Source organism: Gymnodraco acuticeps, unplaced genomic scaffold (assembly GCF_902827175.1).
Source record: "Gymnodraco acuticeps unplaced genomic scaffold, fGymAcu1.1, whole genome shotgun sequence".
Classification (NCBI taxonomy): domain Eukaryota; kingdom Metazoa; phylum Chordata; class Actinopteri; order Perciformes; family Bathydraconidae; genus Gymnodraco; species Gymnodraco acuticeps.
Genome location: NW_022990660.1, coordinates 60186 through 77287, shown reverse-complemented (window position 1 = coordinate 77287; position 17102 = coordinate 60186). Strand labels below are relative to the sequence as shown.

Sequence of the window (17102 nt, the reverse complement as noted above, 5' to 3'; positions counted from 1 at the left end):
ATTATATTTCAAATCATTCATCCACATCTGTAAAGTAACTATATTAAATACTTGTAGTGGAGTAAAAGTACAAATGCAGGACTCTTACTTCTAACAGAGTATTCCTACACTCTGGTACTTCTACTTTTACTCAATTACAAGATCTGAGTACTTCTACTTTTACTCAAGTACAAGATCTGAGTACTTCTTCCACCTCTGATTGGTTGAAATAATCCTCCTTACAATTCCATGCTACGTCAGTTATTCTCATGTTTTATTTTGAAAAACTTCTCCCGGAAGTAGTATGGAACCTTTTCACTCATGCATTAGCTGACAGAAGTGCATCCCTGTTCCCGAGGAGAAGAACAACAAAGTCCCACCATGGCTGTTTTGTGGAATACATTGTGACAACTACCGACAAGATGATGAACGACATCATAGAGGAACCGGAGAAGGACACTCTGCTGGAGCCGCAAGTCTTCCCGGTAATGTCTGCTAAAGATAGCCCGGCTAACGCTAACTTGTAAATAGAAACTGGGAGGCTAGTTGAAGACGGTTTGTATGAATGGACGTAGTGGCCGAATGGCGGTACTACAACTCCAAGGATGTCACTGGTATAAAAACAGCTATATTACAGCAGCAAACTGAAGTATAATAATTAATAAAGCACAATGAATAATGAAATCCGGGTAAGTTATGTGGAACAACGACACAAAGGCTAAAGTTTATAATAAACTCAGACTGCGCATGCGCCATGGGCTCACATCTGTGTACTTTCTGAACCTACAGTCTCTCTATTTTTGGCTTCAAGCGCCACTGAGCAACTCTCATAGGAATGAACGCCTCTCTCTCTTTATTCATCCATAAGCTAGCTTCTAGCTGGTTAGCTTAGCATGTGATTTTGACAGTTGTTTATATTAGTCGCGTTTACAAAATGAAGTGTTTCTCTTTCTCGTATTACAATGCTAAGATTGAGTTTGATTGACATTAAGTGACATTATATAGTTGGCCCATAAACACCTACAGTGTTATACTTTCTTATTCCATAAACAGAACTGCTGGGGACATCTGGAGGAGTTTTCACTTTTTTAGAGACAGTTATGGAGTAACTTATGTAGAAGTGGAAGAACTACTTAGATATCTAATTTAAGTAAAAGTAGCTTAATAGAAAACATACTATGTTAGAAGTAAAAGTCATGAATTAAAAAAGTATTGCCTCAAAAGTACTTATTGTGTGTTATGTCCCATTTTAAAGTTATATACATGAATGTGTAATCATCCCAGCTTGTACAGGTACTGATTTTAATTTGTTTAAGCTTTAGTTATGGCAGCTGGTAAAAGAAGAGATATTTTTAAACGATACACATACAGTCTTTGTTAGAGCCATTTTTACTTTAAGGTCAATATGGTTTGAATGTTTGGCTTATTAATATAAGGCTTTAGATTCAAATAACTATTTATCTTTCGTGAATTACACAAGGGTTTAAAAGATGAACATTTAGATGATTCATAAGTTGATTGAAGTCTATCTTTTTGCTGTGAAATGTGCGCTATCAAGGAGAATTAGACAGGGATCGATTCATCACATTATATCATGTAGAATTTGACTTATAAAACGGCTACTTTTTTAATCTGATTGGTTCTTAGCCAGTATCCCTCCGCGTCTGAGAAAAAGCTACAACCTTTACAACTATTACATTACGTCTGTTACGAAACTAACTAACTAACAAAGCTTAAAGGGGACCTATCATGCAAAATGCACTTTTGTATGTCTTTTATACATGAATATGTGTCCCCGGTGTTCAAGGGAACTCACCAAGTGTCAGAAAACACAACCCTCTCTCTTTTCCTCCATACCCAAATCTCTAAAAACGGGGCTGCAACAGATCTGATACAGACTGATCCAGATTTGAACATTTCTCTGACGTCAGGACGGAGGAGCTCCGCCTATATGGCCAACTCTCCACCTATCAGGAGAATGAGAGGTTGCCATGGCATGGTAACAGCATGGTAACATGACCAGCTGCAGCGCATTCAAAGACAGGGGTAGAGGAGAGCAAAATGAGGCATGGCTAAAATGCATGATCTGTTTGGTATTTTGAAAAAGAAAACGTATATATATACCTTATATAGGTATGTCCCTACAATATATTATTCAAATATAGCATGATAGGTCCACTTTAAGATGGAAACATTTAAGGTTAACTTGGACCTCCGGGGTGGCCTTACTAGGGAGGAGTGGATTGAGCAGTGCCTATCTCCAGAAAGCACCTAAACGACGACCTGCAGAGCCACGTGAAGAGCAGGTAGACCAACTCGAAAAGTACCACCATTCAAAAGCTTTCTGATGCGGGTCTTGAAACAAAGCAGAGAAATTATGACCGTTAGTGGCCACAGGTGCGTCCGTTACGAAACTAGCTAACTAACAAAGCTTAAGATGGAAACATAACTTCGACCTCCGGGTACTTGCTTACTATGGAGGAGTGGTCACGTCGGGCCGAACAACGCCCCTTAGCTGTGATATAATGACCATATACCACGGCCTGTCGTGAGCTATTGCTAGATTAATAATATACATTCACAAAGTAACCTAAGTAGAAAGTACATTATTTGCCTCTGGATTATATTTTAGGAGAAGAACAGAGTAGCAGGAAATGTAAATACTGAAGTACTTGTACCTCATAATTGTATTGGTGTGAATGCACTTTGATCCCACCGATGACACTGGAGACACACTTTCGCTGATTTAATACATAAAGGTGGAAATTATATTTTAAACACATTGGAATTATAGTTTTTAAGACTTTTAAGGAACCCCTAAACACTTTATTCCCTTGTCCTTTGACACGTGATGTCCTTTATTTATTATATAATTGTCTTTTTTCGTTATTTTTAGACATTTTCAAACACCAGCTAAAGACGCATCTTTTTAGATTATCTTTTTATTAGCAACCGCCCACTTTAAATGTTCTTTTAGTCTTTATTATTCACCTACCTTTATATTGGTTTATTTATTGTTGTACCGATATGCTCACTTTGTTTTATGGGGTTTTATATTTTATATTGTTGCATCGACTCAGTCGTCTTGTGTCTTATCTGTCGGAGATAAACCATTATTTATTATCATACCTTTTACCTCCTTGTGTCTATGAACCTGATCAAATGTTATATTTTGCTGCATGTACCTTTTTTAAAGTTCTTAACAAATAATCTGAGGGGAATTTCTTGTTTGTTTTTAACTTGTGTCATTTTGTAAAAAGCACTTTGAGCTGCACGTATGAAAAGTGCTATATTATGCAATGCTTTATTATTATGATTATTTAGCTGCCAAACATATATTAATGTACAGATTGTTCTGAATTCCTCCGTCCTCAGGGACCCAGTAATGGCACCAGACCTAAAACATCTGACGGGGGCATCCGGCCGGTGGAGAAAAGAGGACCTTACATCATGTCCAGAGCTCCAGCAATACACCTCAAACTACGTGAGCAGCATTTCTTCACCCGTCATTACAAAGTCTATTAACTATTATACAACGCCTGTGTGTTGGTCTGATTATAATGGTTGTTATTGTGGGGGAAACTTCTGAAGCAATTGGAAACAGGACTCAGGGAGGCACGGTGAGAGCTGGAGCTTTGACGGCAAAACAGGTGGTGTGTCACCAGTTGACACAGCGGTTGCCAAACCAATTCTGAGGAACTCTTTCTGTAGTTTGAGGTTTTAACTAGTTCGGAGTGTAATAAACAACATTCTTCATCGGTGAGACTAAAGCAATATGGACCCTGAATCGAACTAGAGCTCTCGTCCATAGGAAAGAATGTGCGCCAGGGAACCTTCGTCCCTGAACAGTAAACTACCTCATGGCCCTCCTTATGAGAGTTAGCAGCTATACCCAAGGCCGTAGACCTACTGTATGCCACGGGAAAAGAGACAGTGAGAGGAGAAAATTATGAACTGGGTCGAAGGTTAAATACCTAAGCAAATTATTCCCGAACAGTTATTGTGAGGTCAGCTGTGGTTCAGTCTGTTGTACGAAGCACACACTGTGACAGCTAAAGCCTTGAATCTGTTCAACACTTAAAAAGTAGTTAATGGCTACAGCATTGTCATTTCATTTGAAGATTCTTTTTAATCATTGTGTCGTTCAAAAACGTTCATCCTAATTATCTATGTGATGTTCTTCAAAGGTATTTTGTGTCATTTGAAACCCAAATATATTCACTTAAATGTCATTTAAAACAGAGAAAAGCATGACATCTTAATTTTTTAGATGAAGACACATGTGAACATTTAGATAAAGCATTTTAGGGCCGAACAAAAGAATAGTTTTAATATCAAATAATCTGCAGATACTTTTCTAGATTCATGTTTGTCAGAAAATATTAGACAATATTAACTTTAACATGACATAATACTGAGACAAGCAGGAAATCCCCATATTTAAGATGCTGAAAAATGCACTTTACGCGACTTCTGCACGAAGAATTCCTCCACTGGTTAATCGATTATCAAAGTTTCCGTTGATTAATTTTCTCTCGGTGCACGAATTGATTAGTCGACGTTTCGCTGCAGCTTTTGACCCGATCGCTGCCTTCAGTCGTCCTATAATGGACCCTAATATGTAGATTATAGGTCTCTGCACTTTGTCCCGCTGACTCACTGGTGATCCTTCAGCCAATATTTATTTATCTGCTAATTCCTGAGAGAAACAGGGAGGATTTCCACAGTTTCCATCCCAGTCTGAATCTGTCATGTGACATTGGAGGAACACATGACTCTTTACTCTCTGTTTAAGATATAATCATACTCACTTTATCTGGTGCACTTCTGTAAGATTATCAACTTTCAGCATATTTTTTATTAACTACATACATACCTTTTTGTAAACCACAACATCGTTTGTCTGAAAGAAGAAATGGAAAGTTTATTGATTTGTTTTGGGCTATTATATTGCAGTTTTAACCAGAAATGTGTTCTCTCTGTTGGCTGATTGTCACTATCATGACTTGTTTAGTGACCATTGGATATAGAGAGCTCAAGATATAAATCATTACATCTACCGCGAGACCATTTGGTACGGCCCTCGAGGTAATTTATAAACGCACGCAAAAAATAAATAAATTAAAATATAGACCGCAAAATAATTAAACAAGCGAGTGCCTGTTTTTCCTGGTTAGGGTCCTTGAACACAACACGAGCCTAACGTGTCATCACGTGGTGCAGTTCTGACGGAGAGCAGCAGAACGTCGCTCCGGCACTTCCAAAAATGGCAGTACCCATAAGGAGCCCTACACATGCCGCAGTTTTTGCGTGTCTGTGTCTTTAGTTGAAAGCCCAGTGGCGATCTGTTCATCTGTCATACTGATCATACAGTCAATACCTTTGTTGTTATTAGCATCTGGTTAGCTAGCTATGCTAACGAATATAAGAAGCTTTTTCTCCAACCGGTGAGGTAAAGGCACATCTTTATATGATCATTATAGTTATAAAAAAAATAAGAGAATAAAGTAAACAGGTATAAAATACTATGACAGTAAAAAAAAGTTGTTATTAATAAACAAGAATACAGTTTGAAAGGAGAGTGATTTGTAAAATATCCATAAAGAAAAAGAAAATCTGCTTCCAGTTCTGTTTCATCTGGGTGTTGAGAGATGTATCCATAGATCTCCTAATGTTGCTCTCAAAGTGCACCAGATTGATGCTTTTAACTTCAACATTAAAAAAAAAATCTTCCCGGGAGAGCATGCCCCCGGACCCCCCTAGAGGAGGTTAGGTCCACCACCCACTTAAAGCTTGTCCACATGGATAGGAAACTAAATACATTTGCACACATCTTGTGTCCATATCTTTCTGTTTTGTTGCACGTGCATGCATGCGTGAGTCATGGTAAGATATCTGGATTAAGAGGTTGCTTTTTCTTTGCACAGCATGAAAGAAAAGCAAAATGAATGGGCTGTGATTTTAGTATTTTTAAGCAGAGGTCAATCATTCATCCCTCTGAGGATGTTGAAAAAATTGAAATGGCCCTTGAGAGGAAAAAGGTTCCCCACCCCTGCCTTAAGGACTACAAATATGGCCTCTTTCAGGTTAAAAGTGCCTCTTATGAACCTGAAAATGTCAGAATTGGATTCAACATCCTCAATAACCCCCCAAAACACTACTAAATTGTCCAAATCTGCCAAGCCATTTTTTAACTACTGTCCTCATTCGGTGCTAATTAGTGCAATTTATGCTAATTGTATAATTGATAACCTCAACTGATTTTTTTCTCTTCAAATAAATAAACAATCTGTCCGATCCAAATGATCCAGAGTCCCCTAAAACTGCAAAATCGACCCCAAAATCAGCCCCTAAGGACTAGAAATATTCTTTCTGGTTAAAACGGTCCTTTATGATCCTGAAAATGTCAGAAATGGATTCAACATCCTCAACGACCCCCAAGACCACTCAAAAATTGTCAAATTCTGCCAAGCCATTTTCTAACCATCGTCCATGTAAGCTTTGCTAATTAACGCAACTCATGCTAATCGTTCAAATTGCCCAACATATGCAATTTAGCATCCAGCAGTTTTTTATGTGCTGGAAACCCGTACTTTACATTTCTATCGTAAAGAATGGGGTACTCAACATTTCTGGTTTCACAACAGGACTCAAACACGTCTGTTTATTTTCTACAGAGAAACACAGGGAGATGGCGAGGAAAGCCCTGAAGAAGAAAGCTCTTTCTCCAGGACCCCCTGTGGTGCATCAGCCCCGACAAGGAGCCAAGAGGTGAGATGTTTGGAGATTACGTTACATTTCATTTAGCTGACACTTTTATCCAAAGCAATTTACAATAAGTGCTAACCAGATTAAAAGCTACTGCATTAGCATCACTTCAATCCAAATGCTTTTCTAAGTGGTACGTACAGAAGTTAAAGGGGACCTATTATGCAAAATGCACTTTTTGATGTCTTTTATGCATAAATATGTGTCCCTGGTGTCAGGGAACTCACAAAGTGTCAGAAAACAAAACCCTCTCTCTTTTCCTCCACATCTCAAAAAATAAAAAATATTGATGTTGATCCAGAATGTTGGCTACTATTACGTCATTTGCGAAATGTGGCACGTCCCAACCTATCGTCTCCATATACAGTCGCAGCTGTGTGTCTGTGTATTCAGCAGGATGTCTGCTGGAGGCTTAGAGTAAAGTTGTTATATATATATATATATATATATATATATTAGGGCTGTCAAGTTAACGCGTTAACGCAAACATTTTTTAACGCCACTAATTATTTTAACGCGATTAACGCATGAGTATTTTTTGTCCTCGGCCGCCCCGTAGTTTCAGAGCGCATCGAGTTTAAAATACCATCTACAAGCTGATGCTGACAGCCCCGCTCCTGCCGCCCGCTTGTGGCAGACCACACTTCCACGCTCACCGGCAGGCACCGACTGGCCATTGGGAGGACCGGGAGGGTGTGTGTATGTGTGGCGCGAGGGAGCGACCTTACGTGTATTGTTGTTGTTAGCATCTGGTGCTAGCTAGCTGCGCTAACTGATATAAGGAGCTTTTTAAATGAAAGCAGAGGAGCGACATTTCGCCGACAACTGCGCCGAGCACTTGACTAAAAGCACTTGACTTTATGCAGGAAGCCAGACAGTGGGACATTGTACGAAAAGTCAGCACACTCAGCACGGATAGTGCGCGTAACATGATTGCAGCGTCCAGGAGGCTCCCGTTCGAGCATATGCCTTGAGTTGCACATAGCTCCAACGATCCATCACAGTGTCTCTCCACACCACACACACACACACACACACACACACACACACACACACACACACACACACACCACACACACACACACACACACACACACACACGCACACACGCACAGGTTGTTGTGTTTAATATTCATGAGAATATTTGTAATGTTCAAATGATAATAAACATTAGCATAAAGCATATTTGTCCACTCATATGTTGATAAGAGTATTAAAAACTTGAAAAATATTCCTCTAAGGTACATTTAGAACAGATAAAAAATGTGCGATTCATTTGCGATTAATCGCGATTAACTATTTTAATCGACTGACAGCCCTAATATATATACAATACATATAATGGCACTGTTCTAGCGGTAAACACTTAAGAAAGAACATGTCAAGCTATGTGCTGTATCAGAAACAATGCGTGGCGTGTTTTGGGAGTAATATGCTCTGTGTTTACATTAGCAAGCAAGCTAACACTCAGAGCTAACCATGGAGCTAACGCTGTAGGCTACTGGAGAGAATATGTGTAACGTAATGTCCTTGTGGTAAACCCTGCGAGAGAGAAAGTTTTGAGCTCCATACTGTTTCAGAAATAATGCTTGAAGTGGTTGGGCACATAATATAGCATTTAATCACTGCAGCGTTTAGCTGAGTTTCTCCCGGTAGAAAACTCTCCAGCAGGGGAAAGCTGCGTGACGCTACAAAGGGGCGTGGCTAGCAGCAGTTACAAAGGGGCGTGGCTATCAGCAGTTACAAAGGGGCGTGGCTAGCAGCAGCTACACAGGGGCGTGGCTAGCAGCAGTTACAACGGGGCGTGGCTAGCAGCAGCTACACAGGGGCGTGGCTAGCAGCAGTTACAAAGGGGCGTGGCTAGCAGCAGCCGTTTAAAGCAGAATCAGTCTGTTTGGAACAGGGCTGTAATAGAGGGGTATGAGCAGTATGAGGCATGGCTACAATGATAATCAAGTTTTATACATCGCATAAATCAGCACATCCTCAGGTAATGTTATATGTTACACATTAAAGACTTCATTTGTTGGGATTGTGCCAGAAGTGATTAGAAGCTTCTTACTTCTTCTGTTCATGAGTTACGCTTTGAAGATGACGTGATATTTGGGGCCGTGGGTCTCAGAGGGTTAATGATGTTTGTTTTGCACGATTTTTAAAACATTTTCTGGTTTCTTCTTCCAGGACGGTGAAGTATAACAAGGGCTACGCTGCTCTGAGTCAACATGCTGAGGACAGTTTAGTGGCTCTGGACTCAGACAGGTGAGGTTCACAGGGTTCAATTCCTACTGAAGGCAGTCACCTGAACACAGAGAGGGCAAAGTACACATCCTTTCCTCAAGTAGAAGTACAGATACTCGTGTTTAAAGATACTCTGGTAAAAGTAGAAGTACTGACTAAACTTCATTACTCAAGCAAAAGTAAAGAAGTATGGGCTTTGAAATGTACTTAAAGGGGACCTATCATGCAAAATGCACTTTGTGATGTCTTTTATACATACATATGTGTCCCCGGTGTGTCGGGGAACTCACGCAGCGTCAGAAAGTACAACCCTCTCTCTTTTCCTCCGTACCCAAATCTCTAAAAACGGGGCAACAGCGTAGCTGATCCAGATTTCCATCTGCTGTGACGCCATAGACCCACAGAAAGTTGCTATCAGAAACAATGCCTGACGTGTTTCGGACGTAATCACGTCTTTGTTTACATTAGCAAGCCTCGCTAACACTCAGAGCTAACCTGTACTGGAGAGCACGTGTGTTTGAAAAGCAGGAAATAAAAAAAGAACTCAACTTGTGATAAACCTGAGAGAGAAAAAGCGTTTGAGCTCCATACTGTTTCAGAAATAATCCTTGATGTGGTTTGAACAGGATGGCGTTTTATCACACAGAATTTAACTTTATCTCCGGTAGAATTCTGATCAGGCATTAGCTCCACCTCCTCTAATTTCTTTTTTTTCAAGCTAAGGACCCAAAATCTGCGTTTCTCTAACAGGGCTTCAAAAGAGGGGTATGAGCAGCATGAGGCATGGCTACAATGGGTGATCTGTTTGGTATTTTGAAAAAAAAACTTCACAGACATATTTTCTATAGGTATGGCCCTACAATATATGTTTCAAATATAGCATGATAGGTCCACTTTAAATAAAAAGTACCCATAACTAGCAGCTGTTTTAAAGAGTACCTGACCTCCCTTTATATTAATAGAACAATAATGTCATTGTTAGCTAATGAATGTTTCCATGCTGAACAACGGCAACATGACAACGTTTCCATTGGTCCCTCTTCTTTAGAGAAGACCAGGAAGTGATGGATACACGGATCGTGTTCAAATCAATAGGCACGCAATGACTCTAAAGAATAATGATCACGCATCAAACACACATTCAGACTAAAGGAACCAGCTGTTTGGGAAATGAGAGAAGTAGAAAGTACAGGTATTTGAGTTCAACATGTAAGAAGTAGAAAGTACAGGTATTTGTGTTCAACATGTAAGAAGTAGAAAGTACAGGTATTTGAGTTCAACATGTAAGAAGTAGAAAGTACAGGTATTTGGGTTCAACATGTAAGAAGTAGAAAGTACAGGTATTTGGGTTCAACATGTAAGAAGTAGAAAGTACAGGTATTTGAGTTCAACATGTAAGAAGTAGAAAGTACAGGTATTTGTGTTCAACATGTAAGAAGTAGAAAGTACAGGTATTTGTGTTCAACATGTAAGAAGTAGAAAGTACAGGTATTTGAGTTCAACATGTAAGAAGTAGAAAGTACAGGTATTTGTGTTCAACATGTAAGAAGTAGAAAGTACAGGTATTTGAGTTCAACATGTAAGAAGTAGAAAGTAAAGGTATTTGTGTTCAACATGTAAGAAGTAGAAAGTACAGGTATTTGTGTTCAACATGTAAGAAGTAGAAAGTACAGGTATTTGAGTTCAACATGTAAGAAGTAGAAAGTAAAGGTATTTGGGTTCAACATGTAAGAAGTAGAAAGTAAAGGTATTTGGGTTCAACATGTAAGAAGTAGAAAGTACAGGTATTTGAGTTCAACATGTAAGAAGTAGAAAGTAAAGGTATTTGGGTTCAACATGTAAGAAGTAGAAAGTACAGGTATTTGAGTTCAACATGTAAGAAGTAGAAAGTAAAGGTATTTGGGTTCAACATGTAAGAAGTAGAAAGTTCAGGTATTTGGGTTCAACATGTAAGAAGTAGAAAGTACAGGTATTTGGGTTCAACATGTGAGAAGTAGAAAGTACAGGTATTTGTGTTCAACATGTAAGAAGTAGAAAGTACAGGTATTTGAGTTCAACATGTAAGAAGTAGAAAGTACAGGTATTTGGGTTCAACATGTAAGAAGTAGAAAGTACAGGTATTTGAGTTCAACATGTAAGAAGTAGAAAGTACAGGTATCTGAGTTCAACATGTAAGAAGTAGAAAGTACAGGTATTTGAGTTCAACATGTAAGAAGTAGAAAGTACAGGTATTTGTGTTCAAAATGTAAGAAGTAGAAAGTACAGGTATTTGTGTTCAACATGTAAGAAGTAGAAAGTACAGGTATTTGTGTTCAACATGTAAGAAGTAGAAAGTACAGGTATTTGGGTTCAACATGTAAGAAGTAGAAAGTTCAGGTATTTGGGTTCAACATGTAAGAAGTAGAAAGTACAGGTATTTGGGTTCAACATGTAAGAAGTAGAAAGTACAGGTATTTGGGTTCAACATGTGAGAAGTAGAAAGTACAGGTATTTGTGTTCAACATGTAAGAAGTAGAAAGTACAGGTATTTGAGTTCAACATGTAAGAAGTAGAAAGTACAGGTATTTGGGTTCAACATGTAAGAAGTAGAAAGTACAGGTATTTGAGTTCAACATGTAAGAAGTAGAAAGTACAGGTATCTGAGTTCAACATGTAAGAAGTAGAAAGTACAGGTATTTGAGTTCAACATGTAAGAAGTAGAAAGTACAGGTATTTGTGTTCAAAATGTAAGAAGTAGAAAGTACAGGTATTTGTGTTCAACATGTAAGAAGTAGAAAGTACAGGTATTTGTGTTCAACATGTAAGAAGTAGAAAGTACAGGTATTTGAGTTCAACATGTAAGAAGTAGAAAGTACAGGTATTTGTGTTCAAAATGTAAGAAGTAGAAAGTACAGGTATTTGAGTTCAACATGTAAGAAGTAGAAAGTACAGGTATTTGAGTTCAACATGTAAGAAGTAGAAAGTACAGGTATTTGTGTTCAACATGTAAGAAGTAGAAAGTACAGGTATTTGAGTTCAACATGTAAGAAGTAGAAAGTACAGGTATTTGTGTTCTACATGTGAGAAGTAGAAAGTACAGGTATTTGAGTTCAACATGTAAGAAGTAGAAAGTTCAGGTATTTGTGTTCAACATGTAAGAAGTAGAAAGTTCAGGTATTTGAGTTCAACATGTAAGAAGTAGAAAGTACAGGTATTTGTGTTCAAAATGTAAGAAGTAGAAAGTACAGGTATTTGTGTTCAACATGTAAGAAGTAGAAAGTACAGGTATTTGTGTTCAACATGTAAGAAGTAGAAAGTACAGGTATTTGAGTTCAACATGTAAGAAGTAGAAAGTACAGGTATTTGGGTTCAACATGTAAGAAGTAGAAAGTACAGGTATTTGGGTTCAACATGTAAGAAGTAGAAAGTACAGGTATTTGAGTTCAACATGTAAGAAGTAGAAAGTACAGGTATTTGAGTTCAACATGTAAGAAGTAGAAAGTACAGGTATTTGTGTTCAACATGTAAGAAGTAGAAAGTACAGGTATTTGTGTTCAACATGTAAGAAGTAGAAAGTACAGGTATTTGTGTTCAACATGTAAGAAGTAGAAAGTACAGGTATTTGAGTTCAACATGTAAGAAGTAGAAAGTACAGGTATTTGTGTTCAACATGTGAGAAGTAGAAAGTACAGGTATTTGTGTTCAACATGTGAGAAGTAGAAAGTACAGGTATTTGTGTTCAACATGTAAGAAGTAGAAAGTACAGGTATTTGGGTTCAACATGTGAGAAGTAGAAAGTACAGGTATTTGTGTTCAACATGTAAGAAGTAGAAAGTACAGGTATTTGTGTTCAAAATGTAAGAAGTCAAAGTAAAAAGTCGTCAGAAAAATAAAGTAAAGTACTGATACCTGAAACATGTACTTAAGTACAGTACTGAAGTATTTGTACTCCACTACTTCCCACCTCTTGCTGAACCCTGAACAACTCACTGATCTACTTAGCGTTTTACATCTTGTCCATAGAACATGTCACCTTGGAATTTACTAGAATATGTAGCATTTGTCCAGCTCTAGCGTCCCTTAGTAGAGATACAGTTGACAGTTTTCATGCACAGAATATTCAATTTTTGCCCTTATATAAAAAAAAAAGACTATCTCTAATAGCTCTTTTCATGACTAATGGAAGTAAATATTATTCTAAAACTCCTGTTGACATGCAGACATGCAAATAGACTTTTGTTTTAAAAGTTTTCAGACAGGTTCAACCAGCTTTGGTGTTGCAATATGGGCACATATCCAAAACTCTATAAAGTCTAAGTGTTTAGAGTAGGTGAGTTTTCATTGGACTGTCTTTTGGTCTTCCATCTCTAGTACCATGCAAAGAGCTAGCTGTAAACAGAACAAATTGCATTTTGCACTCAAAGGATACTCTTTAGATTTTCTAAACAAACATAAAGACTTGCTTGGTCTTTTGGGGCTGGTAGAGGAATCCTAAGGGATTAGAAATCACCTTAACTCACATTTATCCCACATGTTTGAGAGATGTAGTGTTTGTTTAGTTCTTTATTGGAGAAAAGAGGGATTTTAATCCACTTTGATAAATTAAGAGTCTTTCCATAGATTTCTAATTCCTTTTTTTTGATGCCCTCCTGTATTTGATTTTTTATTTAATATATATAATCCTTGAGTTATTAAGACTGTAAGGTGCTTTTTTTGTTTATATTTGAGGCAGTGTGACTTCCTTTTGGGAGAGTTTTGATGTATGAACAGTGTTTGATTGAGTTCTAGAAACCTGCATTTTATCAGAAAATCTCACTTGTCTTAATCAGAAAATCCTCCATTTAAAAAACAATGTCATATTGGAATAATTTGAAGTATATCAGTGTGTTTGAAGACAGATTTAAAGAACTTCCTGCTTGTCTTCACAGTGACGAGGAGATAGATTTTGAGCAGTACTCTTCGGGATACTCTTCAGCCGAGGTGAGTTCTCCTTCAGATGTTTTCACATATTTCCCTCACGATGCAGTCGAACTGGCCAAGTGACTATAAGTGTGTTTTCTGTTCATACAAATACGTTCAAAGATGGGCTTCATTTCTCTATTTGCATCGTTGTGACTTCTGTGCAATCCATCACTTTGTCAGCACACGGTTTCTGCACGGTGTAAAACTGGTTCATTATTTAAAAAAATGTTTTGTCTGACTGTCGCAACACCACATTATACTTATATAAAAAAGTATTTCGATCCTTTACTGAAGTAAAACTAATTATATGTAAAAAGTACATTAGATGTCACTTGTTAGACTTTTATATATTTCAAGTGTGTTGTTTTTATGAACTTTTACTATTATCCAAAGTGACTTACATCCACTCAATACTGTGGAGTACAATCCCCACAGGAGCAATTTAGGGGGAAGTGTTATCAATGTTGAGTACATTTTTAAAACATGTAAAAAAAACCTGAGTAGAAGTGCAGTAGTGCATCATAACATATCAGCACTGTGCATGAAACCAGTCACCCACACACACACACACACACACCCTGCTCAGATATGTAGTCGGGGTGGTTTTCCCGGCCGTTTAGCAGAAATCAGTCTTTCTTGTTTCCTCACATTACTGTAGAAGTAACTAGAATTTGTACGTAAATGCAAATTTTAAGTTTGTCATTTTTAGCGGCAGTGCTTACATTTAAATGACCCATAGGCGCTTTCACACCAGAGTACTTTCCCCCCCGAACTAGGCCGATAGGGGGTGGAGATTTGGTTTCACTCCAAAAAAGATCTGGAACTAGTCCCTAGTTCGCGCGAACCTTTTCACCCCCAGATAGTCCCTTAGAGAGGTGGTACTTTCCTGAGGAGGAAATGGTTCGTGGGTGTGTCGGCCACACTAACCATTTCTGATTGGCTGGGCGAATTGCAAACCACGCCCCGTAAAACTCAGAAACGTTTTGTGAACCCAAAGCAGAAGAAGAAGAAGTGACGTCAGCGGCTTCATTTGCCTAGTCCTCCCTCAGGGACTTATTCCGGTGAGAACGCGATCTACTAGGACAGTTCCAGGAACTAAAGAGTTCGGGGGGAACAAGTACCGGCTAAGTACTTGGTCTGAAAGCGGCTCATGAATCCTTGTGACAAGATCTCATGTACGTTAGAGGGTCTGGATCATGTGTCTCCTCAGTGACCTTAAATATGTCCTATTGTTGTTGCATGAAGAGCTGCTGTGATGCTAGTTCAATTCCCGACTTGATCCGACAGTAGAGTTTTATTGTTGGGAAAATAGTGAATGTCCTCTTCCAATATGAGAGTCACATGATAACAAAGGTATCCCAACTGTAGCTGTGAACATGACAGGATGTGTGATTACCTAGAAGAGCATCAGGACTGTTTGAGGCAGATGATAGCTATGTGATTAACATGATGATCCAGCCTCTATGGAGAGAGACATCAAGCATGCTCATTTCTGACGTGGAGCTAATCTGAAGTAAACATTGAATACTGCTTTCTATTCCTCCATCTTGTGACTGTGTAACTCCCTCTCTTGATATCAGCATGTGAAGGACACTGTTCAGGAACTAGTTCATTCTGGAAAGGACCACAGATACATGGATCCTGAGGTTGAAGCTCAAGCCGGGGACCAGTGAGATTTTTCTAACAGTTATCATACTCTCTTCTTCCTGCAGGTGCACCCTGATCTGAGCCGGCAGCTGCTCCAGGACGGATATCGCCTCGATGAGATCCCCGATGACGAGGACCTGGACCTGATCCCCCCCAAAAAGATTGGTTCTTCTGTGTGTTGCTGCTCCTCCGAGAGTCCGTCCTGCTGCATTCAATGAGGTGGGATTCGGGACTCAAACCCATGGATGTTGTTAGGAAAATACTGATCTTCCAGTCAGATGTTTAATAAGAAGTGGATCCAGCGTCGGAGGCCTCGTTCTTTCCTTTGAGAGATGCTCATTGCCGCAAAAAGACAAAATCTCAAGCCTGAGATTCTCGAGAGCAAAACGTCACAAATTACCCAAGATTCAAGGATTCAAGGCTTTTATTTTTCATTTGTACAGAGCTACAGTGTAGTTATGTCAATGAAAATCTTAGGTCACAGGCTCCTCCAACAGTGCAACACGATACAACAGATCAAATGGTGCAAGTAAATACAAATAAAATAGAATAGAAATAGTGCCCGTATTTGCGCTTATAGATTATGCAGAGTTGAGTTTTCCCTTAAGCCCCGCCCCCGAGAGAGAAAATAAATCTGGATTCAGCTTTTAGTGCACTTTTACAGCTCTTAGGACCTAATGATTCTAATAAGGGCTGTAAAATAGTTCATACAGTTTAAAAGAAATTCTCCCCTACTTTACAGACGTCTCTTTCCCCATGTTAGTCAGTGGGAAAAAGTATTTCTGGGCCCAGTGACGTCACGGACTGATACGGAAGTTGTAGTACCGCCGTTTGGCCACTACGAATGTTTTATTTTTTCCGAATAACTTGCTGCCTCATGACTTCAGCTCTGAAGCCGGACTCCTCCAACGTTGGGACGAAAGAACAAGCCTTACTCACTGTGATCATCCCTTTTTTTAACCTTTTCTTTTTATAGAACTTTATTGAAATGCTTACTATGCCACTGCACTAAAGTGTGGCATGTTATTCCATTATGTGGGATATGTTCTAGTTTACTCAGAGGACGAGATGTCTTTTTTTCGCCCCGATGAACAGGTCTGTAAAGGAGAAGCTCACCTCGAAAAATGGTTATTTGTATATCAAGAACTCACCATGTGTTACCTTGAATTCTTAAAGGGGACCCTATTCTGCTGTTTGGGGGGTTTCCCTTTCTTGTAATAATAATAATAATTCATTACATTTTTATTAGAGCGCTTTTCAAGGCACTCAAAGCGCTTTAAAATTACACATTACACATATTAGACATTTAACAGTTACTGTGGACAATACCCACAGGAGCAAATTATTAATATTATTATCATTGTAGTGTGTTCTATATAGGTTTTGGTGCATGTAAATGGTCTGCAGAGGCTAAAATCCATTGGACTCCTTTGTTTACTTCCTGAACATGGTGACATCACTATGTAACACTCGTGTTCCTATTGGCTAGCGCTCCAACACATTGTGCATTATAGGCTAAAGGGGCGGGA

The 17102-nt window shown here is 38.8% G+C and overlaps 1 protein-coding gene across 1 annotated transcript; it reads left to right on the top strand.

Annotated features, from left to right (window-relative positions):
- The first annotated feature begins 278 nt into the window (after positions 1-278).
- fam219b (family with sequence similarity 219 member B) lies at positions 279-16763 on the top strand. The gene is made up of 6 exons (XM_034229539.1): positions 279-464; positions 3355-3463; positions 6657-6750; positions 8929-9006; positions 13893-13944; positions 15639-16763. The coding sequence occupies exons 1-6, from the start codon at positions 402-404 to the stop codon at positions 15789-15791; spliced, it is 549 nt and encodes a 182-aa protein (XP_034085430.1). The 5' UTR covers positions 279-401; the 3' UTR covers positions 15792-16763.
- The last annotated feature ends 339 nt before the right edge of the window (positions 16764-17102 follow it).